At 37.8% G+C, this 26,088-nt stretch overlaps 2 protein-coding genes across 5 annotated transcripts in view; both read right to left on the bottom strand.

Annotated features, from left to right (window-relative positions):
* Positions 1 to 8,999: 8,999 nt before the first annotated feature.
* Positions 9,000 to 16,017, bottom strand: yy1b (YY1 transcription factor b). 2 transcript variants are annotated; one of them, XM_038286058.1, is made up of 5 exons: positions 15,295 to 16,017; positions 13,823 to 13,985; positions 11,805 to 11,865; positions 11,175 to 11,333; positions 9,000 to 10,114 (listed from the first exon to the last, which is right to left on the bottom strand). In XM_038286058.1, exons 1-5 carry the CDS (start codon positions 15,833 to 15,835, stop codon positions 9,932 to 9,934), a joined length of 1,107 nt encoding a protein of 368 aa, XP_038141986.1. In that variant the 5' UTR covers positions 15,836 to 16,017; the 3' UTR covers positions 9,000 to 9,931. The 2 variants fall into 2 exon arrangements, with proteins under 2 accessions (XP_038141986.1, XP_038141987.1); XM_038286059.1 differs by having other exon boundaries at positions 13,823 to 13,973; positions 15,295 to 16,016.
* A 2,899-nt stretch (positions 16,018 to 18,916) lies between these two features.
* Positions 18,917 to 26,088, bottom strand: part of evlb (Enah/Vasp-like b) — a 40,667-nt gene continuing 33,495 nt past the window's right edge. For 2 of the 3 annotated variants that reach the window (XM_038286099.1, XM_038286097.1), the window contains exons 4-13: positions 23,687 to 23,753; positions 21,734 to 21,801; positions 21,396 to 21,643; positions 21,167 to 21,264; positions 20,953 to 20,992; positions 20,776 to 20,827; positions 20,584 to 20,641; positions 20,420 to 20,480; positions 20,227 to 20,284; positions 18,917 to 19,051 (exon numbers count right to left, since the gene is read on the bottom strand). In XM_038286099.1, coding sequence (XP_038142027.1) covers positions 19,014 to 19,051; positions 20,227 to 20,284; positions 20,420 to 20,480; positions 20,584 to 20,641; positions 20,776 to 20,827; positions 20,953 to 20,992; positions 21,167 to 21,264; positions 21,396 to 21,643; positions 21,734 to 21,801; positions 23,687 to 23,753 — 788 coding nt within the window. In that variant the 3' untranslated portion in view covers positions 18,917 to 19,013. The remainder of the gene's footprint in view (positions 19,052 to 20,226; positions 20,285 to 20,419; positions 20,481 to 20,583; positions 20,642 to 20,775; positions 20,828 to 20,952; positions 20,993 to 21,166; positions 21,265 to 21,395; positions 21,644 to 21,733; positions 21,802 to 23,686; positions 23,754 to 26,088) is intronic. The other variant, XM_038286098.1, reaches the window with a different exon arrangement.

Below are 26,088 nucleotides of genomic sequence, written 5' to 3'. Positions count from 1 at the left end.
CTTAGATTAGGCTATTTCAGAATCTATGGAAATTCCACAACCGCATCAATTCCTAATGTAACCCTGATCATTCATCAAAAAGTAAAAATCTTTTCTAGGTATATTTGAGATAAATGTGTGCAAACTAAAATCTGGAAGAGTGTGCCTAAAAGGCAAAAAAAATATGGTAATCATTGTTATATGTGCCTGGTGTTGTGATTTTGTGTTCTATTTAATTCCCAGCCAGCTGGGAATTTATATTTCTGATACTTTAAGATGTTTATTGCCTTCCCCCGGTAGGGGTGGTAAAATATCTTATTTAATCAGATATTATTTTGGCTGTTATATATTGTTTATGAACACATCCCCTACTAGCTGTGTGTTAGAACAATAACTGAAAGAGTGAATCGAGCACGGTCATGGTCATGTTCAAACAGTTAATTCTGCACATACACTACCGTTCAAAAGTTTGGGGTCACATTAAAATGTCCTTATTTTTGAAGGAAAAGCATTGTACTTTTCAATGAAGATAACATATACACCTATGTAGATATTGCACCAAAAACCAGACATTTGCAGTCATTTATCACATTAGCAATGCACAGAGTGTATTTCTTTAAAGTTAAGACTAGTTTAAAGTTATCTTCATTGAAAAGTACAGTGCTTTTCCTTCAAAAATAAGGACATTTCAATGTGACCCCAAACTTTTGAACGGTAGTGTATATGAAACAAATTCACCACAACTTCTGTACAAAATATAAGTTTATTAACAAAAATCATTCAGCTCCAAGTCAAACATGTTTCAGTTTAAAACTCTTAACTAAGACTAGTGAAACTCAACTAAACTACTATGTACAAAGAGGAACGGGAAACATGTTTGAAAACCATATTACAGTTTAAGATGGATCTTGTGTTTTAAACCATAGTTTATCTGGAAGAATTTGGGATGTGATCAAATTAGCTTTTCTCTAATTTAGAGAAATTAGAATGTTTTCAAACAATGCAAATCCATAAGGTAAATAAAACAATATTTGGCCAAATAATGTTTTATTGAATGATTTGCTTAATCAAGAACCAATAACCTTTAGGGAAACAATTCTTTACCCGCTTTGAAATATCAAGCAGCGACTAGACATCAGGATTCCATTCAATGACTCTTGGTCATACTTGGTAATGGAAATGTAATGAACATACAAGGAGCACATGAACACTAATGTTATATCAGCGTTTAAACCCTTAGTGAAATAAAGCTTGTTCAAGCTTCAACAACAGCTCACAACATATTTCAGTAGCATAGCGTACCATGCAATCTATCCTGTTAGCTTTGTCTTTACTCATCAGTAAACACATGAAATGATCATCATCATTAAAAGAGATATTATTTGTTCTGTCCCTAATTTTGCCAGACCTGCAAACCTTTTTGTCCATTTCCATTTGCAGACATCCCAAGTTCCAAAAACTCATTTGAAATTAGCATCCATGGACAGATACGCTGCACAGGTTTCACCAGCAACCTCCTCCCCACACCCCGCTCTCTCTTGTTGTCTGCGCAATCGCAGTCATTCTCATCCCCACATAGTGCACAAATTATTGTTTTGCCTGATCGCTCTCACTCGCATGAAAAAAACACCACCTCCCTCAGTCTAAAATCCAGGGTAATTTATCCGACTCGCGGGCATCCGTGAACAACTATCTACACTGCAAAAACAATCCAGAAATAAGTAAAAAATGGCTTAAATTAAGTATATTTAGCCTTAATTTGAGCAGGTAAATAAGATGATTTGCCAATGGAATGAGTATTTTCACTCTTAAAATAAGATAGTTAGATAATATTTACTTGAAATAAGACGATAAAATAGTTTTTTCTTATTTTAAAAGGAAATTGTCTTGTTCCATTGGCAAAGTGTCTTACTTACCTCCTCAAATCAAGGAAAAACACACTTATTTTAAGAAAAAATAACTTATTGAGATTTATATTTTTTGCAGTGTATATCAGGGAGACTCTCTGAACTTCCGGGAGACTTGGGATGTCTGCATTTAGAAGGCTTGAGATTCTTCCAGCTGCAGCTCAGTAGTCAGGTCACAGCAACCAGGGGTTTCTTTGTCTCAGTGGCTTACATCAAGGCAGGCTTCTCATCCAGTCTAGATCTATAAGTTCTGAAACTCAAGAGAAATGTCTTGCAAAAAGTCTGTTTTGCAGCATTTTGGTTCTGAAAGTTTCTGACTTATCCTTGATGATTCTGGAGATCTGGGTCCTGGGCCTTGGATCTCCATCTTGTTGGAGATCCTGCTGAAGTGGACCACAGCTTCATGGGCAAGAGAGCAGGAAAAGAGAAAGAATCCTGTGTGTTCTCTGTTTTTCTTGTCCTCACAGAGAGGGGGCTGGCAAGTCACACCTCTGTGGGCGGTCTTGTGGAAGAGTTGGCTGAAAAGGGGGGGTGGTTGGAGAGATCTTACAGCTGGTTATTCACCAAACTTGTGTTCTCTTCTCGGGTCACCGTGTCAAGATGAAATATTGACACTTGTTCCAAATGTAAAAAAAAAAACATGATCATGGCTTATGGTCAGGTTCCAATTTTGAGCTCTTGAAAATTTGTTTTCTTTTTGGAATCATATCAGTGAAGTTTAGTTGAAATGATTCAGTGAAATAAAAAAAAACCCTTCATACTACAGAAGAGAGGCCTTTCTTTCCCTGGACTGAATGTTATATTGATCTTGGGCCATAATCGATCCATTTGAACTGTTATTTTTCCAAGGTGGAATGATGATAAAACATCTTAGGAGCACAGTTTTCAATTTGCCCTGCATTTTCTCTAATTCAGTGTTAAAACACAAATAGGCACTTACACCTGGATAAATTTTCATCAACAAGTTTAATTAATCCTTTTTAAATGTTTTAGTCATCAGACTATACATATATATATATATATATATATATATATATATATTTTGAATATATTGTGTCCCAAGTGAAGCAAGTTGAGAGCATCATGAGCCGAGGGAGATCACGAGGAGTGCAATTCTTTAAGGTTAACACCTTCAGGTTTGACAGAAGCTGCAGCTGTTTGTGAGAATGATACAAAGTTTTATGGAGCTAGCAATAATAATTCTGTCTGCGTGAATATTTCAGGCTGAGGCTTTCATGAGTAAACAGTATCATCTGGAAAACCTGGTGATGGAAGTTGATGAGTCATACTATGCAAATTGATAGTCTCACTATCATTTTGCATAATGTAAATTGAAGGATGACATATTACTACAAATCAAAAAACTGCCCTTCAAAGTAGTAAGTAGATGGCTGAACCCTTGGTGTCCCCATAAGACAACAACCCCAATCATTATTGATGATGGATGAATGAGTTAGAGTTACACTACAACCTCAGCTCTATTTGAATATTCAGACTTAAATGTCAGTTTCTGTGACGGGAAACAACTATTCTTATAAGAATCTATTCAATAGAGTTGAAGGCTGTATGTTGTTTGAAAGAAATGTATTTTGTATTATGAATCTGCCCCCCAATACTCTGGATGTTGTGCTCTGTGAACACAATGAATAAACTGTATATTTTAAGATTTTTCTTTTATATACTCTCAATCTTTTATTGTGAGTGTCCTTCGTTCTCAGGGAGAACTAGAATATAGATAAACCCTTTTTTTTTTTTTTATATAAAAAGTTTGAGTCAAATATCCAATCAGGACCTTGCTCATGGGTATAGATCATTCTAACCTTGAATTGGGAACATATTCAATCTTGTGCCTCCAAATTTATTTAACACCGTGATGGAGGGTGTATGTGCACTTCTTACTGAGGCTGTTTGTCTTGGTAAATAACTAACTTTTAAAATAGGTCATCAGTCTGTCTGCAGTGCTGCAACTGTTGTGATTTGGTGGTCTGAAGGATTTTTACTGTCCCTGGAAACCTGTTTCAGTCATTAGACACAGGATGGTGTTCTGATTGAGGAGAAACTTCCGCTGAGGGAGAAAGACAGCTGAGCTTTCTATTTTTAGGCTGCAGACAGGTTCTGGGAGAGCCGATAATGGGACCAGAGTTGAGACATCCAGACAGGACAGGAAAACAAAGGGTAAATCACAAAAAGCTAGAAATCAAACTTCTAAGTGGCTTGACATTTCCAAGAAGAGACCCTTAGATGTTGATGTTTGCATGCTGGCAGGCAGGAGCGCCGTGCCCTGACATCTGCAGCAGCAGTCCTGGTGTTCAGGGAAGGTGGTGGTGGTGGGGGGAACTCAGTCTCTTTCTCCATCTCTCACACACACATGCTCTCTCTCCTCTGTTACCTTGGCAACATACTTTCTGCATAGAAATAGCATCTCTTGCTGTGTGCCCCCCCTACAACACACACACACTAAGCAGACTTTAAGAGATTTCAATGTGTCTTGAACAGATTTGACCTACAGAAATGGAGTTATTACTGTTCAACCTGTCTTACAAGCAAATTGGCTGTGTGAAGAGGCAATTTAGGACTTAAGGGGGAGATTCTCACTGACAGGCTCTCATTTTACAACAGGAGATGTAGAGGAAGGTGTAACTTACAATGAAGCTCTGCATTTTAAGGGCAAAGATCTCTCCCTCAACTAAAATCAAGTCTATATTATCCAACACCAGATCCTATGCAGCTGCAAGCGTCAGCTTGACAAGGAGGAGGAAAAATCTCTCCAGGGGAGTTATTAGGAAAATGTAAAACAAACGTTAAACCACTGCAGAGAGAGCTGCAGTTTCAACATCTCAACCACACACACAGATAAAGGTTTAGTGTTATCTCACTCACTCGGCCTCAGCGTGATAAACCTGCGTTTGCTCGCTGTCAGAACAGCCAGACGAGCTAATGAAAGAAAATTCAGGGGCTGAGATTGCTGGTGAGATCCAGCTCAGCTGCAAATAAACCAGGGTTTGACCAAATCGGGTGGCGGTGGGGGGAGGATGGAGAGAACAGTGGCCAGATAAACATGCGGGGAAAGTTTTTTTTTACATTTCTTTTTAAAAAAGGGTTTGAACCCCTAGGAGAAGAAGCTGTAATGAAATAAGCATCTGAAAGAGAGCAGGTGTTGAAGGCTTGACAGACTTCAGCTGCATAACAAGTAGCGCATTCACTCTTCTCCCCCTGCTTTTGTCAATCAAAACATCCAGTGCTGTAAATAAATGCTCCCTCAGAAGAAGGGGAGAAGAAGAGACAGATATCCCCAAGAGGAATCAGCTTTACATACCCTGACTTGCTTTCTCACTCGCGAACAAAAACAAGAGGGGGGGAGGGGGAGGCTTGAACGTCACTCCAGTCAAAGTAACTCCCAGGTAGAGAAGAGGGAGAAAAGAAACTGAGCTTGGTTGTGAATTTAAAGCAGGTGCATCAAGCTCCAACTCCGAGGCTAAAAAGGCCAATGATGCATCAAGAATGCAAGGAGGTGAAATTTGTTGATTTCCTCAACTGGCAGACCGGGACGACAGGAGTTTTCTAATAAGGAAAGGCTCAGGACAAAACTCTGAATACCACCGAGAGCTAACAGTTTTAGTTTTTTTAAAGTATTTACACGTTTTGTCTCATCACAGTCTAAACATTGTACATTTTAAGAACAATGCCGCATTGCATTAGAGATTTTTCAACTCAACTCACCTGCTCATTCTGAAGCAAATTATTCCCACAGCATGATGCTGCCAACACCACATTTCGTTGTGGGGATGGCGTGTTCAGGGTAGTTAACTTGCTGCCAGACAATGTTTTACATCCAGTTTTAAAAAATGTTTTCTGATGTAACCCAAACGAAGCTTGCTCCACATGTTTGTGCCTAAATGGATACCATATCTAACCTATCAGCTGAGGTACACAGTGGTATCCTGGTAATTTATGCGGGATAAATAGTGTTCCATCATACATTCAAAGCTTAAAACATTGTCTGAAAATCCTAAGCTGACCCAAATGCATTCACAACCACTTCCGGGAACACTTCCGGGACTTCTCTGCTGTGTTCCTTGGTATGTTTACCTACTGAGATAATATATAAACATATCATTACTTTTTGGCTAACCTTTTATGGCAGTTAGTTTGACGCAAGTTTATTTATACATACTATAATAAACAAATCTATTTAGATCTTTTACTTAAATATTCCATTAAACATCTTAAGATGTGAATGTGAAATTGTTTTAGAGGTATGAATATTTTTTAAAAGCACAGCATTTTTACTTTGAAATAAGCAGTTGGTGACTGAATGGCTGGAGATCAGCACCATGGATAGCACTGGCACTGCTGTTTGGAGCCTGTAGAAGTGAGGGGGGGGCGGCGGCAAAGAGCAGGATCTTAGCGGGACGCTGACATAGCCAATTGTGCTAATCCTGCTGGCTGTGCAGAAAAAGGGGAATGGACTTACAGAGAGTCAGAAAGTGCCAGTGGAGCCCCAGGAGAGGTGGACGGAAATCCTCCTGAAGGGAAACAGCTTTTAGGAGGTGATCCTGAGCTCAAAACGAATTAAAACTGACACAAGTTGTCCTTGTGGTCGGTGAGATTTAGTTTAGTTTGATCCTGAAATGAAATACACTGATGCAAGGTGTTTTGTGGTTTTCTGTTCTCGCTAATAACATCTGTTGTTGATAAGAAGCGATAAGATTGAACTTTGAAAATTGTCAGCTTTTTTTAAAAACTCAGCTGCAAACCTGTTTTCACCCAGTGAAGATGAATTCAACTTGTTTTCTAAATGGCTTTATATGCACATGTTCAGGATGCAAACCTGGAGATTTCAAATGATGCTTTATGTGTTTTTTAATCAGCCTCCTGGCTTTAATTTTTCTACTCTAGACTTACTGTGTGACATTTTCATCAGGGGTTTTCTGATATTTACTTGATTCTCACACAGCCGGCTCTGCACCACCTGCTGAAACTCAGGAGGGAGTCTCTTTTCGCCCACCACTGGATTTTTTTTTCAAAACAACACCGTGATGATTTCAAACTTAGCTTTAATGGTTCAGATGTGTTTTTTTTTTTTTTGCTCTGGCCTAAAGCTTCATTGTGATTCTAATGCAGACCAGAGACGGCTGCAGGCTCTTCTAGGGCCCTAAACAGAGTTATACTGAGGTGTCCCAATTACAATTTAAACCTTTATACTGAACATGCTTGCATTTTTAAAACTTTTTTAGCTTTTCTCAAACATCTCTACATTTAATGTAATTACCTTTACAATATACTGCTGGTATTGTAATGATATAAAATGTCCTCAGTAGGGGGGACCCTCATCTTTGTTAGTTTTCTTGTACTTTCATCTGTCCCTTGAGCAGATGTGTGTTCCATTCTGCAAACAGAATAGACAAGAAACCTAAAGAAGCATTAGGAAAACTGTACCTGCAGATGGATTTCAAAGGATCCTCAGCCTATTATGGAGATGTGGGGCCTGTTATCCTATTCAATTTTAGACGTTTAATGTCACTTTATTACTAATTACATTTAGATAAAGTTACATTTTGTTTTTTTCAGGTGTACAGCATATATACTTACATAACCTTCAATGTGATAACACTATAACCACCATAGTATTTGAATGCTTCTCAAATAGTAAACTCTGGATCGCAACTTATCTGAAGGGACTGCTTAACAAGAAAAAAACAAGCCTTCAAAAAGGGGAGATATGGAATTAGTGAGGAGTATTAAGAAGTAACTTAAGGTCAAGATAAGAGAAAGCAGTGAGGCCATAGGAAGAGGCTGGAAAGCAATCTCTAGCAGAACAATATCAGAGATATGTGGTCAGGGATGAAGAGGATCACATGCTTCAAGCAGGAGGAGGATCAGACAGATGGAAGTCTGGAGACAGCCAATTAACAGAATTCTTTCTTAAATTGGTTCAGTTCAGGAACAGCTGGAACTGCTGGAGATTTCTTCACAAAGAATAATTCTACATAAAGTGAAGAACATTATGGACAACAGTTAGCACCTTCTTCTGAAGATTGTTAAACAGCAGCAGTGTGTCTCCAGTAAGAGGCTTCTCCAGATCCAGTGCAAGACAGACAGCTACAGAAGATCCTCCTGCCTATAACTATCAACACCTGCAACTCTTTCAAAAACTGCCAGTGAGTTTCAATTCAAAACACTTTATTTCTCCCAAAGGGAAATTAAAAGCTGCAATAACTCATTTTGTATTTAATTTTTTTTAACCAGCTGTAGGTGTCGATATTTCTAGACAGGAAGGAGTTGCTGCAACATTTAATTTCCCCTTTGTAATTATTTAAGTGTTTTTTATTTTTATTGAATCATCACACAAGTAAACATTCCCTGTTGAAAGAATTACAATACAAAGGAGGTAGAAAGAGCATCCCACTATTTATTGTCGGATATAGTTTGGGATGTGTGATGCTATAGTTCCATCATCCAAGTGAGCCTTCTTAAAGTGCAGGGGATCATGGGGGTTTGAAATACCAGGACCTTCTAAAGGTAAACCGGTGAACCTTAGATTGCATCATGGGGCCATGGAGGACAGTACTACTATGATTTTAAGATAATTATTATAGTTAAACAAATTTATATTATACCGTCAATATTTGAATAGTGCCATAAAGATTACATAGTTTAAAACGGAGCATACAGCCCAAAGCCGAACCAAAATAGCTGTAGCAGCACAGGACGCATATGTACCTGCTGCTGTTCATTTTTGTAAGAAGAGATAAAAAAATGCATTTTTGGAAGGCAAAGACCTCCTGATTGGCTAAGACCAAACTTTGGTAGGCGGGCACTAGGTGTCTCTTGTCCAACTAACTTGGAAAGCTCTGCTGGATGTCGAAATTTTCCCAGAAAGGATTTTATAGCATGCAGACTAAAAACATGTAAATTAAACAGAGTGATGAAAGATAGCATCCGCTAAAGACCTAATTTACTTGTTCCTCAATCAAAATAACACCAATTGTTTGCCGATACAAGAAAGGAAAGCTGATCCTTTAGTGTAAATTTGCATTTGAGTCCCCCTTGGTAACCAGCATAATCTTCCTACAGAGACCTTCCCAGAAATAAAACCAGAGAAAAACAGAGTAGTTTGACAGAGTTGGAATGACCCATTTTATTGTGGGCTGTTGAAATACATGGATGTAAATACCAACAAAAGGAAGATAATGGTTGACATCTGTACATTACATTCTAACAAAGAAGTGATGCTCTCGCAGTCTTTTCCACCTACACGTCAGACCCCTTTAACTGTGACCGCCGCCGAGTATGATTATATTACTCATTCATCTGTGTTAAGACAGTTTATATAAAATATAAAGAAACTCGTTGACTAAAAGTTTAATTGGTTAACACTTTAAATCACACCTCTACCTATGTCTACTTAATCTTAATACAGCCATACAATACAAGTATACAAGGTTATTTTGTGGTTAGAGAAAAGTACAACCAAAGACGGTGTGGAAATGCAAACATACAGTTGGGTTTTAAACTCCTCCTAGGTGTGTATCAGGTGGAACAAGGCTGCGGCCTTTTTTAGGTCATAGGTGGGGTCTTAAAATGTAGGAAAATAAAAGAGGAAAAACTGTTTGACTTAACACAGCCTGAGAACAGTGTACAATATGCACACTTGGAGGGAAATTAAAACAACAAAATAAAAGTACTAATATATACCGCAGTTTCTCTGACTTCTCAGGTAAAAATAAATCTCTGATTTTTGCCCTTGGGTTCCATCTTCTGGTAACAAAGTGCCAATAGAGCAATGAAGTGGTGCAGGTAGGGGGTAGGGTCTGCACCAGGTTCCTCTTCCAACATGCCAGCAGGGAAAAAAGGGCTTTAGGTGAGGAGGAAACAACAAACAAAGTTTCAGTGTTTTATGTCTTTTAAACTGTCAGACTTTTTCCATGTTTTTTTCTTTTTGTTTGTTTTATAAATCATTAAAGTCTCAAGGGTTGTCATCACATCTTCTAAAGGTTGTTTTTTTCCCCCGCCTGGGCAACTGGACGCTGACGAAGGGGCTCTCACTGGTTGTTTTTGGCTTTTGCGTGTGTGAGAATGTGAGACTTGAGGTTGGTCGACTGGGCAAATTTCTTATTGCAGCCGTCGAAGGGGCACACGTAGGGTCGGTCCCCGGTGTGGATCCTCACATGTGTGCGCAGGTTGAAGTCTAGAGAAAACCTTTTCCCGCAGCCTTCAAAGGTACACTGGAAGAAAAAAAAATAAAAAACCTCTTATTAACCTCAAGAAACAGCAGAGTCCTTGTTTTGTTTTCAAAGACAAATGCAATCTTTAAGGTATCATTGTCAGGAATAGCTAAATTAGGGATAGAAACAACCAGCAGCAATCATAGCGGAATGGTTTAAATTGACGCAAATATGGTTAAAAAAATAAAATAAAACAATGTTCAATGACTATTTAATACCATTTCTAATAACCTGCTTCATATTTAAAATCCAGTGCAATAACTATATAAATATAAATACCCATTTAATACCCTGATCAAAAACCCACTGCAATAATCCTGTTAAGAGACTTCAGCTGTAATATACATATATATGGACGCACTGTGTCTGTGTATATATATATATATATTTTTTTTTTTTTCTTTCTGCACTGTGAGATCAATAAATTCAATTAAGTTCATATCCATACAACTGCCTGCAAAGTGCTTTAATTGCTCTATTCTGCTTATAGTGACTATCTGAAAAATTCAAGAAGAGATTCTAGAAAGATGCTGTTTGCAGATAGAACTATAGATGGGTGATATTGAATTATTTGTGTATTTAATTTTAATCTATTTAATTAAATGTTTGTTAAAGAAAGAAAGCATTGAACATTATATGATTGATTATAATCCTCACTGCAAACAAAGGCTGAAAATAACAAAATGAATGCATGGGCCATTTCAACATTAAGTAATGTGATTAGAGCACTAAACAGCAACAAATTAGTTTTGTGCTTTTTTTTTTTATAGATACCGATATTCCTATGCTGTAGAACAGATGTTGGAGAAAATGCTTAAAGTCACAGTTTCTACCAAACCTTTTTAGGTTTTTAAATATTTAATTGGCAGTTTGATCACTTAAAAAGTCTTTGTTAATATAAGGAAACAAAACAAAAAAGGAAAAAGAAATCATGAATCACGATTTGTTATAAAACAGGGAAAAACTTCTAAGAGTCATCATGCAAATCCAATGTGAGGCTGTAGATAAAAGCATGAAGAAGGCGAGCAAGGTAAGGCAATAAACAAGCCCTGATGCCGACCTGGAAGGGTTTCTCCCCCGTGTGAACGAGCTGGTGGCGTTTGAGCTTGGAGCTCTCGACGAAAGCCTTGCCGCACTCTGCGCAGACGTGAACACGAGGTCCGTGGGTATGCAGATGCTTCCTCATTGCCGAGTTATCCCTGAACATCTTTGTGCAGCCCTGGGGGGGAAATCAAATGAAGCACGGCGCAGAGTTGACAAACAAATAATGGGAGGTTCGCTGCAGAGAGGATGTCGATATTCTATTGATGCGTCAGGGGGTTATGTTTCCCTTTCATACAAATGTCAGCGACAAGTGCTCTCAGCGTTTTGTAGAGCTTTTGGAAAGAGGCTCTGAAAAGCGTAGAACAACAGATCTATACCACACTGAAGTGGTGATGCTCTGTTAACAGCCAAACTAAAAGAGCAGGCTGCTCGCAGAGCAAAGAAAACCATTTACATTAACGGCTCCACATAAAAGCTGATTGAAATTGTGCATCAGAGCACTCAAGTGCTATCAATGCTTTTGAAAAACCTTTATTAAAAAATAAAAAAGGAGAGACAAAACAACAAACGGAAGCATTAAACTTGTGCAAACAGCAAATTTTGTTTTGATAAGAGTTTCTGTGAGATGCAGGAACTTTAGACTCACTTTATGAGGACAGGCTATCGTCCGAGGAGCATCATCTTCTTTAACCTTTCTGGGCTTCATTCTAATGGGGGCGGGAGGACATACATGATTAGAGGCATTTAAAAATAAACAAAAGGCATTCTGTTTAAGAAATCTATTGGCAAAATTAAAAACTGTCCCCTTTTTCTCTAAATCAGCTCCATCTGTTCAGCACCACAAACAAAGTCAGACCAAGGACAGAAATAGACCCTTTAATGTATAAAAGATAATTTCCATTCCTTATGCTGATTTCAAAACTACTTCCTCAATTAAAGAACCCACAGTCCTTTTTTAGAAAATCTCCTTCATGTCAGAAAAGAAATCCTCAGAGTCGTTCAAAATCAGAATCAGAAGGTCGGAAAATCAGAAGCCGTGATTGGTCGGGAGAGCTTGTTTGCTGCATCTCCACTTCAAAGTCAACCGCAAGCGTCACTGTTTCAGCTCAGGAACCAAAGATGATGCCGGTAGCTAATGGGAGCAATTCAGGAAAGATCTAAAGGAAAAGCATTCCAGCAAATTCTGTACATTTATGAGTTCATAGATCTAAACCTCAGTCAGCAGCCTGTATTTAGACAGACCAAACTTTCTATTGTTTGTTAGGCTGCTGCCTCAGCTCGTTTTACAATAAACGTGCCGTTTTATCCATATTTGACGAGTTACTTATAGTTTGCCTTTAGCTGCCTCTTTTTTGCAAAAACAAAAATTCAGCTGAGCCTTTCCTTTCCCTTTTCAATTCCTTCTTGATTTTATCTTGTAAAGTAATTACACTGTATACTGCTGGTATGTTCTGACATGTTTAAGCGTTTTGCTGTGAGAAATCCTATAGTTTCGTAGCCTCATATTTCTGCTCTCCTGCAGTCTCTGGGAGAGTTGAAGTTGCAAGACATGGGCAAGACATTTCAAATGTGCACTGGGTTACATTACACTAAATTAAGTTGGATGTTTAGCAACTATTTTAAAGTAGTTTTAAATTGTTATTTTTCAGTTAAATCAGGTCCAAATTTACTATTTTCTAGGAGACTGGGAAATGTCACTTTCATTTGAATATGAACCAGGGGTCCATTGAGCTTTAATGTCATAGTAACTTGAAAACCTAATTCTGATCAAGGTAGGACAAACCAAATTTAAACAAAATGTTATCAAGGTAAAAATGACCATAAAATATTTAACATTTTAACCCTCTACCATATTAATGGACAATAATAAAAACCATCAATGCATATCCAGACTGTGCTGTGATCCTGAAGGAACTGGTCCAACAAACAGGGGAGCAGGGTAAATGCTAGAGCTCTGTAACCTACAACTCATGCCTGGAGGAAGGTTGAAAATGGTACACAAGTTAAAATCTACTTACAAAAAAACGGATACTTCTAGAACCTTCCAGGACCACTAAAGCTAAGGTTTCTGGATATAATTACAAGAAGACAGAGCTTATTACAATAAAATCCCCAACTTTTTATGCTTTCTATGCTATTCTCTAACAACAAAAAGCAACAACTAACAACTTCACAAGACATTTAATTTAAACCCTGTAACATCTGCATTTCAGATCTAAAAAAAAAATTTTTATGTTCAGGAACACCAATAAGCTAGTATCTATACTTAAATAATAAATAAGGGTTGATAATACATGGTGAAGTCAAATTAGGTAGACAATTTTAAGATCTGTCCAGGGAGAACAGACGAAAAATATCCTTCTGCCTAATTCTGTGTAAAGTGCAAAATATCGTTTTTAGTATATATACATATATATATAATAACTAAAAATAATATTTTGCATACCACACAGGGCATTATTGATTTCACTAAACAGAGTTTGTTCATCCTTCATAAAAAACATAACATGTTAAGGAAAGTAGGAAACAATCCAAACGTCACCATGGTAAAAATGCATATTTTGACCTTTCAAAAAACAGCAGAAGAAAGCCCTCAGTGGGTCTGTGTTGACAGTGTAAACACGCCTGTTTGCCGCTGGGAGGCGCTGAAGCAGAAACACTCACCTGGCAAATTCAGCCAGCTGTTTGGGGTCTGAGAGGTCGATCCCCGGGATGCCACCAGGGGGCAGCTTCTTCCCCGTCATGTACTCGGAGTAATCCGGAGGAGAGTTCTCCCCGACGATCTGCTCCTCCACCACTGACTCATGGTCAATGTCTTTATTGTCATCTAGGAAGACATTACAGAGACTGAACCGATAACATATTGGTGGGACCCTGCCTACGAGCCCCGGGAGTTAGAAAACATCTGCTGCAGCATCCAGGCCACCTGATTATGTTAACAAGCACTTCAGCTCAGCATAATTACTGAATAACATTAATACATTTACCATTTCCACCCAGCTGGAGTAATCACTAAATAGCTGTTTTATTTTAAGCAACAATTTGTATAATCTTGTGCAAACGCTTACTTGTAAGTTATTTTTAAATCATGACTGAACTACGACTGAATTTCATCATGGTATTTAAATTAATGTTTTTTTTTTATTAAACAATACAAAACAGATTAAATAAAAGTTAAATGAGATTAAGATTGTAATTTTTCATTAGTGATTTGATTAACGACATGAATAAACAGATTGACAACAAAAAGAAATGCAAAAGCACTGTCATTTTAAAATAATCATTTAAATATTGCCACTAAAAATAAATTATAGGTGTTTGAATCTGTGAAAATAAATTTACTAAAATAAAAACTCACAAGTTCAGCGAAGTAAATTACCTTTTAAATCTTAAACACACCATTAAGTGGGAAAAATGTGTTAATAGTACTCTTCAGCATCCAGCAGAGAGCACTAAAAATAGAGTAGCGCATTAAGAAGATAACTAGGCTAGGGAACTTTTTTGAAATAATTAATGAATGTATTAAATTGAAGCTCTACAGTGTTTTCTTAAAGCTGCTTTTATAAAAGGTGACTAATTATTAACTGATAGCTTAGCACACCGTTGCTTTTAAAGCTACATGGTGGTGAACTGTCAGCAATAGTAACCACGCAGGGCTAACGGCTAATATAATATACCGAATGCATAGCACTTAATTACAAGAAAATCATCGTTATAAAGCCTAAATCCCTGCTAATAGTCGCCCCGAGGGCCCAGCGGCTATAAGTGCTGATAAAGTGCGCCAAAGCTTTGAGGCCTGCAGTCCTGTCGGAGCCAGCTCTCTCCAGTCCAGCAGCACGGCCGCCATCTCTGCCCGGCCGCGTCTATCGCCATCTTTTCGGGGCCGCCGCCATACTTACGAGTCTCGGGGAATATGGCGGCGCCCAGCAACACTTAAAACATGGCCTCCCTTCAAAACAAAAACATTTCCATATGCTATAGCTTGGTTTTTCATCGAAAAACCAGATTAAACGCTGCTTTTCACAACGACGCGAGTGAACACTCCAGGAAATAGTCTGGTGCAGCAGGACAACGCCCTGGTAACGAGGCCTCATTGCAATGGAGCTTACACACACAGTTAGGCTAAAGTTACTCACCCGATGCCCACATTGTAACAGAAAATTCTCCTTCTAGAGTCTTTATTTGCACCTGCTTCTGTTCCCATTTTCTCCCCCCAGCCTCGGCGCCACTTAAATAGCTCTTTTTGCCTGCTTTCTTTCCACCAGTGCCTCCTCCTCGCTTCACCCGACCCACTGAGCTCTTCCCAGCCACAGTCACTAAAGTCTGCTCGATGTATTCATCCTCGACCCCCGGAGCTGGTACCGGGATGAGGATCTGATCCTCGAATCCGCCCCTGCCGTCCGTGTGCAGGTCCGAATCGTCGCCGCCGACCACCTCCTCTCGGGTCTGGACCAGGATAACCTCCGAATGGTGGTGGATCGAGCTGGGGTCGTCTGTGACCAGCGGTTGCAGCGCGATCATGGGCTGCCCGTCGTCATCGTCGTCATCCCCGCCGACCACCGTGGTCTCGATAGTCTCCACCGGTATCGTTTCTACTTCTATTTCGTGCAGCTCCACGATCTCGGCCGGCATCTCCGAGCCGTCTGTCTCAATGTACAGAGTATCTCCGGATGCCATGTTGAAATCCGCCAGTTTGACTGTCTCATTCACGCCTTTTTGTGCTCCTTGTGTTTGGACCACATAAACACTCGCTCACACACCCCCTCGGTCCGCGGCTGCCTCCGTCTCTTCCCCCTGTTCTTCGATAACAACTCTCCACTCCGTTACAAGCCAGTTCTCGTCGCCACTATGCTCTGTCATAGCAATCATCGCGAGATTTCGTTGTCCAAACGAGAACGGTTTTGCTTTGGTATGGGAGATTCCAAATCCTCTGGATTTAATATTTTAACTTTTTTCCATAGCTTCCTAAACTTTATAAAAAGTCTTTTATTACAATTGCCTAACTTATCATTAAATGTGTATCCCATTAACTTTTTATATGTTTAACTTTTCAGAATGCCCACTATGTCTGGAATTATTTTTAATTTAAATTTGTTTAAATATTACCAGTTTATTCTTTGGAATACCAATAAAATCATGTGTTTTATTTACAAAGCATAGACATATTGAAACGAACTGTGCATTCAGAACTAATTTGCATACATTTTTCATGCTTTCCTTGCAAGGAATACAGAACACTATAGGTGCTAAGAAATTGAAAAACATAATATATGTAAACATCTTTACAAATCAGACACTATTATATTGATGTATTCATTATTCATAAAAATTCATAAAAAAATTCATAAAAATAAGAAAGGATTTAAATAATGGGATTTACTCTATTTTTTAAAGTTTTTATTTCTGTGTTGGGTGCTGCAATGCACACTGCTATAATTTAAACGATCACTGTCGCTCATCAAACAAACTTTAACACCAGACTTGTTTATCTGTAGGACAAGTTAACGTCTGACCATTCACCTCATAGTTTTCCCCACACACCCAACCTTTATCTTTCAGGATCTAAAGTGTCACAAAAAAGAAAATAAAAAAAATGTTATTTATTGGTTAATTGAATGTATGATTAAATAATGAAATAGAGAAAGCATAAACATATAAATAAGTAATTGAATGAAATAAATTAAAAAGAGAGTTATTTAAAATGTTTTTCATTTTGTGAAAAAGCTCAAACGTAACTCCTTAAAGTCAGTGAGTGGGACTAAAACTTTAACCAATCAGATTTTAGAACCTTTAACTTTAGCCTTGAGACAGTTAAGTACACAGCAACCATATTTACTTCATAAAATTACTAAATAAATTTTGAAATAAACTGCTCATCCTTTAAAAATACATTTCAACGAATTTTTTACTTAACAATTTCAATATGGATCTAGAATAAAAGACACAGTAGTTTCAATGTATATACCGGTACCTGTTATTTATTTCTTTTATACTACGATGTCACTTTTGGCCCTCCATTCTGCACTGCATGTAAAGAAGAGAAAATGTCCCAGTCTGAGGCGTGAATTTGACACACCTTGTATTGCTTTATCTTTTCTGCTGTATGTTGTGACTGACATAAAAGTTTTATGAGGTACCATTTTTAGTTTTCTTGTTCCATTAAGTCAGCCCAGTTTTATTAAAACTCCTACTGTGGTAACTGTGTTCATACTTTCACAAGTTTCCCCAATTAGAAATTTTACAGTTGTGAGATGTAGCATCTTATGAGGCAAAAATGTGAGGTATCAAACTGTTTAATGCTTATATGCATTTACATTTAATCAAATCCAGAAATCACAGTGTATGAATTTGTAACTATTTATTTGTTTGATAAAGTGTGTCTTTGGAGGGAGCTTAAACTCTGTGTTTCTGAGCGACAGCCCAGAAACCTGACTGATCAAGGGAAGATCTGTGTGGAGGAGTGGGCCAAAATCCCATCTGCAGCATGTGTAAACCTGTGAAAAACTACAGGAAACTTTTAACCTCTGTAACTGCAAACAAAGGCCACTGCAACAAATATTATAAAGATGTTCGCCCCCAAAATTTGTCCACTAAACCTTTTATTAAGACAGCATGGATGTTTAAATGTATGCATCTATTTGTTAGCAAGGCTGTAGGAAAGTATAGTTAGTCTTTATTTAGAAAATATGGATGTTGTGCTCATTCCAGTGTAGATTGACACTGAGGTTCTGGCGCCTATCCGTTTTTGGCCACCCCTTAGTGTACTGGCCACTGGCCACCATTATTAAAGTAATTATAAGTAATTTTGCTCTTCTTGTTCTGTAAGATGAACAAAAAGAAAAAAAAAAAAAAAAACAAGACCAAAAGCACAAAAGAAACATGACACCTATATTTATCCAAGACATTGTTCACAGTTTTATTTTAATTCATTTGAAACTCATTGTGTTTCTTCCCCCCCCACCCCCGTCAAACCAGGAAGCACGTTGTTAGAAGGGGAGACAAGAAAATGAACAACACTGCACCATATCCTTGCAGCCAATAAACATTTTTTATTAACAACGTGATCACAAATACTCTGGTGTTTAAATCTGGTGTTTTGTTTTTCTTTTTTTTTTCTTTCATTTTTACCTTAGAAGATTGCATTATAAAAGAAGTTTATTGGTTTCATGTTGAAGCCTATTTTTCTATTCTTTTTTTCAGCTTCTGCTGTGGTTCCAAATGTATTTGTATTGGCGAAAAGGATAAACAACATGTTTAAATTCCGGGAATAAAAGCAGAAAATGGGAACTGCTAGTAAATATTTCTCAAACAAAACTAAATAAACACCATATGAAATAAAAATGCTTTACACTGACGCTCAATAAAACATTATCATTACTATCATGTATATTATCATCAAAAATTCCCCATTGTTGCAGGTGTTTAAAAGCACCTCATTTCTGCCAGTTATTTTATGATAGTAATAATACAAAATTATATTAACAAAACATATTCAAATAAACTCCAAGAAAAAAAAAAACAAATAAAAATAAGTTTAGATTTTGTGAATTTCCTTTGGGGTCAAAGGCAGAGGGAAGAGGTGGGCAGACAAACAGACAAAAATTGTTAATAAAACAGAGTAATCAGTGCGAGAAAGTGGCCCGTTCAGGTCTTTTTGTCCAAACAAACAAACCAAATGTTACACAGACACGTCGGAGGTGTTACGGGTGCCGCGTTGCTTCAACACCACAGCTGAAAAACGATGAGTAGATATCACAGTTTGGGCCTCGGACTTTTCGTCCTCCTTGTCTTCAGGGCCTCAGCAGCGGCTAAAGGGGCATTGGTTTTGGAAAAAAAGCCGTCCGGGTCTTAAAGATTATGTCGTGCTAACTCGACTGAGTTCATTTCTAAGGGCTGTGAGGAGAGAAAAGATGTGAAATCTTAAGTTAGGGTTAAAATGCAGGACGGTAGGTTTCAATACATTCATATTGCAACATGTTTATATACATATATATATATATATATATATATATATATATATATATATATATATATATATATATATGTTGCAATATGAATGGAGATGAGTTAACAGCACTCTGCTTCAGGGTCTTCCCTGTTTAGATGAAGCCTTAGCTTCAGATCCCAGGATAAACTGAATTTATCCGAAAGCTATTTAAAGAACAATTTCTTGCAGGTATTTTATATTTTCATCCATTTTAATTGTATTGCATGAATTAGAGGACAGATACAGCTTATGAGATGTTTCTTTTTTTCTTTCTTTGTACATGGAATAATACCACTGTAAATGGAACCTACTGGTAAAGATGTGTTTAAAACATCTTGACACTAAATTTTTTTTTAATGGTGAGGGATAACCTAAAAGATTTTAGGACATAAAAAATTTTTTTTTTCATTTGTTTAAGGGTGTTAACTAAGAGGGTAGTTAAGATGTGATGTTTTGGTTTGTTTTCTTTTTACTTAAATCACCCATTCTTATTATTTAAATACATGAAACTAAAGAACACTATTTTAAGTTGATTAGGAAGTAAAAAAACATACTTACATTTTCCCTGGATAACAAATAAGAATTAAAAAAAACATTTTATCTTAAAGAAAAAAGTAAAGAAGAGAACGTAACAATGACCTAAACCACTGGATGAGCCAGGAAAAAGCAAGTTTCCCAGCTAAAACTATGCACCTTTGGAATCAGAGCAACAATAATTAAACATTAAGTTTTGCTTTAACTAAACATTGCTCAAAAATGTTATAGTATTTAATATTATAAAATAAGATTCCACAAAACAGGTGTCTAAATGTGATGAGAAACGTGTTTCTCTCCTTTCAAAGCTGATTTATTTTTACTGTATTTTAGCTACAATATCCACATATTAGCAGAAAATAAAATGGTTAAAAAACATTTGTTTAGATGGCAAACATTCGGATCAGGTTATTGCATTTTTCATATTTATTTTTCTTACAATCTAGTGCTACCTAGTGGTTACAACTGCACATAACTTGCAAAGGCATATTCCATGGACGAATAAAGACATTCCTGTTTACAGTTATGAAGGGAAAAGAAAACATACCATCAATGATCTCATCTTTCACTTTATGCAGTTCACGAAAAACTTCATCCAAGATTTCCTGTAGAGCAATAGCAGAAAAATTAGCCTTCTCTTTTCCTACGTTGGACATACTGTTTTACACAAAACAGATGTGTACATATAGTATGAGTGTTTTCTGCATGCCGAGATGACAGAGCAGTGTTCTTCACCTCACCTGCTTCATCCTATCAAGATCTAACGAGTCGGAGTCACTGACACTTCCTGCTGTTCGTAACCTGCGTGATAAAAAGGGGATATTTTTAGAAAATCATCTGTCTAACTGACTGCTGCTCTCCTTAAAGCTCTAGTGAAATAAAGTGCAAAGCTTCCAGCTCTCACCTCGAAACCATTGACCTGTCTGCAGAGTTAACTCGGTCCCAGGGCTTCTTCGCACCATCTGTGTGACAAAAGCAAAACTGGATCAAATAACTGGCAGGAATTCATTGGAAATCACCGATAGACTAATTTCTCCCATGGGTCACATGATATGTTACTGTGTAGTTTGTGCTTTCCTGGTCTTTGCTCTCCTACCTGTGGAATTCTGCGCACCCCGAGTATTGGGCGAAGGAGAGTTTGCATCATCCTAAATTAATACAGACGTGGGGGGGGAAAAAAGATAAGAAAAGCTGTATCAATGTCATCACTTCAAGTATAATGCTTTGATAGTTTTAAACAATTTTATTCCATTAGGTTTTCCAATCCACTTACATTTTGGCTGTCGTCAGGCTTCTCTGAAGCCGCTTTCCTTCTGGGGGAAAGAAGAAGCCTTAATTAAGAATGACATGTTTTACATAAATAAAAAAATGACTATAGTTTTTGTTTACTAAAAAGAACGGGGGGGGGGGGGACTGTTCCGGCTGTTTTTGCGCAACTGTTTGAATAGAACATAGTCTTGTGGAGCTTTTGAGTTGATTGCTCTGACCTTCGTGCCAGGAGGGCGTTCATCTCCTCCATCAGTCCTCCACTACCACCACTTGTTCGGTTGGCTTCATTTTTGCTACCTGAAGAGCTGTCCTCAGACTGACATGGAGAAAGAACAGGTAAACAACTGTTTGTTACTTTTAAAAACACCTTAGAAAGCTACTTAGTTTAGATAAGAAGATATAACTCTGGTATAAAATCCTTTGAAGATTTAAATGCTGAGTTCTCACTCTTTGGACACGGCGTAGTTTGGCTCCAGCGATCATTGCAGCGAGACCTGTCGGTGCAGGGGCCTCGTCTCCCTGGTTACCGCCTCCTATAGGAAGCGGTGGAGGTAGAGGAGGCTGAGGGGCCGCTGCTGATGGCGGCGGGGGGCCCGGTGGCGGTGGAGGAGGGGGAGGGCCTCCCATGTTTACAGGTGGAGGTACTACAGGTGGGGGTACGGAGAGCACAGCAGGGTGGCCTTGGAAAGGAGAACCTGGAAACAATTAAACAGAAAGGAAACTTTTTATTTGCCTCAGGATGCTGTTAACGACGGCTTAATCTTGGGATGTTTGTGTGTGTCTACCTGAGTTAGAGGACCGTCGTTCCCGCTCCATCTGCGCCTGCATCTGCTGCTGCTGTTCCATCATTTGCCTGAAGGCAAAATAAAAAGAAGAAAGAAACAAAAACAGCTGCTCACTCAGCATCAGAACAATCTAATCATTAAATGTTTGATTAACAACTGAAGCAGCTGAGAAAACCATTTCACACATAAAGAGAAGCTTCTAAAAAGCAGAGGACTGTTAGAAATGCTGTTTCTTTTCTGCTCAGCACATACAAACTTACAGAAGCATCCAAATAACTCATCATCCTGTTGTCTCAATAATTGACTAGATTTAAAGCTTTTTTACTATAATAATTAACTCCATTAGTTTTCAACTCAGATCACAGTCCTAGCCTCTGCAAAGCAGGCATCCCAAAGCATGATGCTTCCACCACCATGTTTCACTGGCGAGATTCTTTTTGTTGAGTGTGCAGTTGAGTCATACATTATGTCGAAGAACTGCTCATTTCTCCGTGAGAAAACCAAACTACGTTTTGAATTATCAGGAACTTTCCCTGAAGCTGAAATGCAACTAATAAAAATAAGCAATTAGATGTTTTTTTGGGGAGTGTAATGCACCATTCTTGGTCAGATTGGGTATTTAAATCAAATTCAGGCACATTCAGTATAATTCTGCAGCGTACTCATGTTGGTTCTTTAATAATAATGTATTTTAATATCATAAATCAATCATTTAATTCCCTTTTAATCACAGAGAAAACCTAACCTGCAACACTCCCCTTATTTCAAAGTGCTTTCTCATGAAAATGCATTTTTTTTCTCCCTCTATTGAAGTCTTTTTCCTGTATTCGCCCTTTTGTAAAGCACAAAGCATATGAATGTCACACCCCAGGAGAGAAGGGAAGGAGACAGCTCGTGGGGAGAAAGCAGAGTTATCCAGCTGTTAGTTGGACAGGAGAAGGACTGAGACAACAGAGCTGCAGCAGCAGAGATCTGAAACACGTGGTGTATGCGCACACATCTCCTGCCACAATCACAGCCCTAATCCTGGGAATGGTTCAGCAGATATTGGATGTGGCTGAGCTATAACTCTCTTTCTACAGTATGTGTTCCTCTAAGCCATGGCGTTTGAATCAGCCAATTAGCAAAGCAGAAGTAGGTTCAAAACGGAAACAAAGACTTAGTCCGTCCGTTCATCTTTGAGCTGTAAATATTTCAGATGTCAGCCCTAAATGCCACCTCATTGCTGCAGGGTTCTAAATATAGCTGTGAATCTTTGCTTTCTTTGCAGCAGCTCAGTCTTCTCTGTCTTTCTGTTTTTTCTGTGTTTTCCTCTTATAAGGAGAGAGTAGCTAAATATTACATGAATGCAAGGCAAAGTGAATGTTGGTGCTGTTTATTTATGTCTAGTTAGAGAACAAATGAAATAAGCGGTCAGAGTGATAAAGAACTATCAATCAGGTAAAGCTGTAACACTTTTAAAATCCAGTGTTAGTGTCTTGGTTTGGCATCACTGTTTCAGTTTAGTCTTAATCTGAAAACTTCTCCATAAATAACTGAAAATGATGTAAAAACCTGCAGAGACGGAAGATCATCACATCACATTACATCAAGAATGAATGGTCTAAATGATTGCTGATGTCTGATATACTTTAAAATATTACTTCACCAAATTAGTAAATGGGATGGAACACATTCCAAGCGCTCTAAATGAGTAAAAACTAATTTAATCAGATTCCAAATTCCTGCATTTAAGCATAACAACCATGCAGAACTGTTAGATCATTGCTTCTTTTGATCGATTATTGGTTTTCAAACTTTTTCCATTTGCCTTTTTCTTCTACTTGTGCATAGTAGCTATTTTTCACTAGCCTGGTTAATTGTTTTTAACTGAAACATGTTTAAAAAAAGAAGCTGCAGACATAATCACTTTTTTACCAAGTTCCTGTTGTGTTCTAAGTAACCATGTCTCACCTTGCTCTTTGAGCTTCGATCTCATCTGACGTGGGGCCGTTCTGAACCTGACGCTGGAGAGCTGGACCTGCAGCAATTCACAAAAGCAAAGGCAAAAAGAGAAGCACAGATAAGGCAAAGCTGTACTTAATAATCCATTACCAGCGCATTAATGTTCATTATAATTAGTGCCAGTTAAGACAATTAACCACCCAGTGACAGAGAATGAATTAGGAATTAACAATTTTATCCCCTTCTTGTGTGGTACTGTTTGATAAAAACAGAATAATTATTAATGCACAGCTAAAATGAAAGTAGATTGAGTCATCTTGTTCTTTGAAGCCAAGTTAAACACCACAGAAATGTGCGCTTTTGCATATCATTCATAACGGATTATTTCTCTAGTTTCTGCAGCAGCATGAGATAATTTTGCAAGATATTCACTACCCCTTTCAGGATTTCTACATCACAACAACAAACCTTTGCTTCTTCTACTGAGATTTTAGATGGTGGATATAATTGCGAAATCTAAGTAAAGCAGTGCATGATTGTGAGAACACATGCAAACTGCAAAGACATAACCATCATACCAGGCATAATACTAACTATAAAAAAAAGTAAAGTGGTTAATCCCGATTAAACTCACGGAAGTTTGGGAGTGCGACATGACAAAAGTCAAGGGGTATGAATACCTTCACAGGCGGCAAGAATTACTAGAGTTTCTAAGATACTATCAACGAGTCTCCTCCTTATTGCTGCTCCTCCTTTTAAAGTTTGTGCTGCAGGGTGCCTGCAATGTAATCCCTTTAACACATTACGCAGATCCGCAGATGAAGAAGCAGATAGGATGTGTGATTAATTCAAGACACGATAAGATGGGTGCAAAAGCCACTTCAGCTGAGGGATTACAATGAAATGAGGGATTCATCATCTTTTTACAACAAAGCCTCTGATTTGACTGAACCCTCTTTAGCAACATTATTAAATGTCACTCCAATGAGCCATTGCAAATATTGTCCTATATAAGGAAATGCTTCTTTAAAGGAAGAAGTCTGATTGTGATTAATGGATCTTAAAGTTCACAGTTCCCCTTTAGAGATCTCATGGATTTTTTTTAACACAAAGCTATGAAACAGGACCGAACTAAAGACCCCAGCCTGCTTTGTCTAATGAAAAGTGCGCTTTACATAATAGAGTTACAGCTCCACAATCGGGCTGCTTTCAGGGTCAGTACTCTCTCCAACGCTTCCCACTCTGATGGAAGTGGCTTTGCTTCGGCGGGGCTACAGTACTAATGGCAACCACTGATCAAATAACATAGATCCAAAAATAGCACAGGCTGAACTAAAGACATGAGTCAAACCTGGTGTCAGATGCTTTAACCTGATTGTAGACATCTGTATTTCCAGTGTTTACCTTACAAACAAAGAGGTTTGCTACTATATTTCTGCTCATGTGCTGCCATCTATTAAGGACAGAAACTTCAAAACAAGGTTTTTCTTCTAATCAAGTTGATTTTAAGTTTACTTGACCCTCTTAATGTTACATCTAAAGTTTTAGTTTAAGGGACATTAGGAAACAGAGACATCAGACATGTGTTTTGTTTTCTGTTGAATGTTCAGCCCTGTTTCCCCATTATTCCCTGATACTTAACTATTCCCTTAAGTGTACCTTATTAACTGTTAATTGGTTTCCAAACAGTTCTTTTTTTGGTCTGATACATATTTAAATAAAGTTAAGACAGCATGCAAACACTTGTGAATGAGAGTATATTCTATCTTCTCTTTTATTTTATATTGCCAGGTAAATTATTTTAATGATTTGAAGGATTTATTCTGTTGCAGTCCCTTAAACAAATAAAAAAATAAGGTTGTATGCTGATGACGTAGTGGTTTCTGTTTCTGAATGCCTGCTGATGCTCTGCAAGAGCTAACAAAAGTTATTTGATTATTTGTGGAAAAATGTTTTTCTTTAGCCATGACAGTTAATATATCTATAATCAGAAACTCAAAGGTGCAGCCCTCCTGGAAAGCCTTCAGCAGCGAAAAGGTAGGAATCATAAAACCTCAATTTTCCAGGAGGGGTGTGTTCCCACTTCAAAATACATGAAAAAGGATGTATCTGACGATGTGGGAAGAGCAACTTGCAACTCTGATCCTGTTGAAAAACATTTTGAAATACATGCTTAAGAAAAAGGATAATTACATAAAAAAAAAACTTTAACAATGTGTGATTGAGTGCAGTTGTAAAGTTGAAGTTTCAGGTTGATAACTTCGTACAGCAGCCCATCTAAAGGCATGAATATAAATAGGAATGTCTTGAGTTTTTTATCAACCCTGACCTAAAATTCAGTATTGTCACTTACGTAACTGAAGATTAATGATACCTTTATTAAAAAGCTTGTTTTTCCTGATAATTTGTAT

This window comes from Cyprinodon tularosa, unplaced genomic scaffold, assembly GCF_016077235.1.
Source record: "Cyprinodon tularosa strain WSP-4 unplaced genomic scaffold, ASM1607723v1 ctg22, whole genome shotgun sequence".
Taxonomy (NCBI): domain Eukaryota; kingdom Metazoa; phylum Chordata; class Actinopteri; order Cyprinodontiformes; family Cyprinodontidae; genus Cyprinodon; species Cyprinodon tularosa.
Note: the sequence above shows the minus strand (reverse complement) of the source record. Positions and strands in the feature narration are given on the sequence as shown.

Bases quoted from the DNA above. Each gene is read 5' to 3' on its own strand.
- yy1b (XM_038286058.1), bottom strand. From the start codon at position 15,835: ATGGCATCCGGAGATACTCTGTACATTGAGACAGACGGCTCGGAGATG. The intron at 11,866-13,822 runs GTGAGTGTTTCT...CGCCCCCATTAG, and splicing joins CAGCTGGCTGAATTTGCCAG to AATGAAGCCCAGAAAGGTTA. The intron at 10,115-11,174 runs GTCGGCATCAGG...TTTTTCTTCCAG, and splicing joins CGGGGGAGAAACCCTTCCAG to TGTACCTTTGAAGGCTGCGG.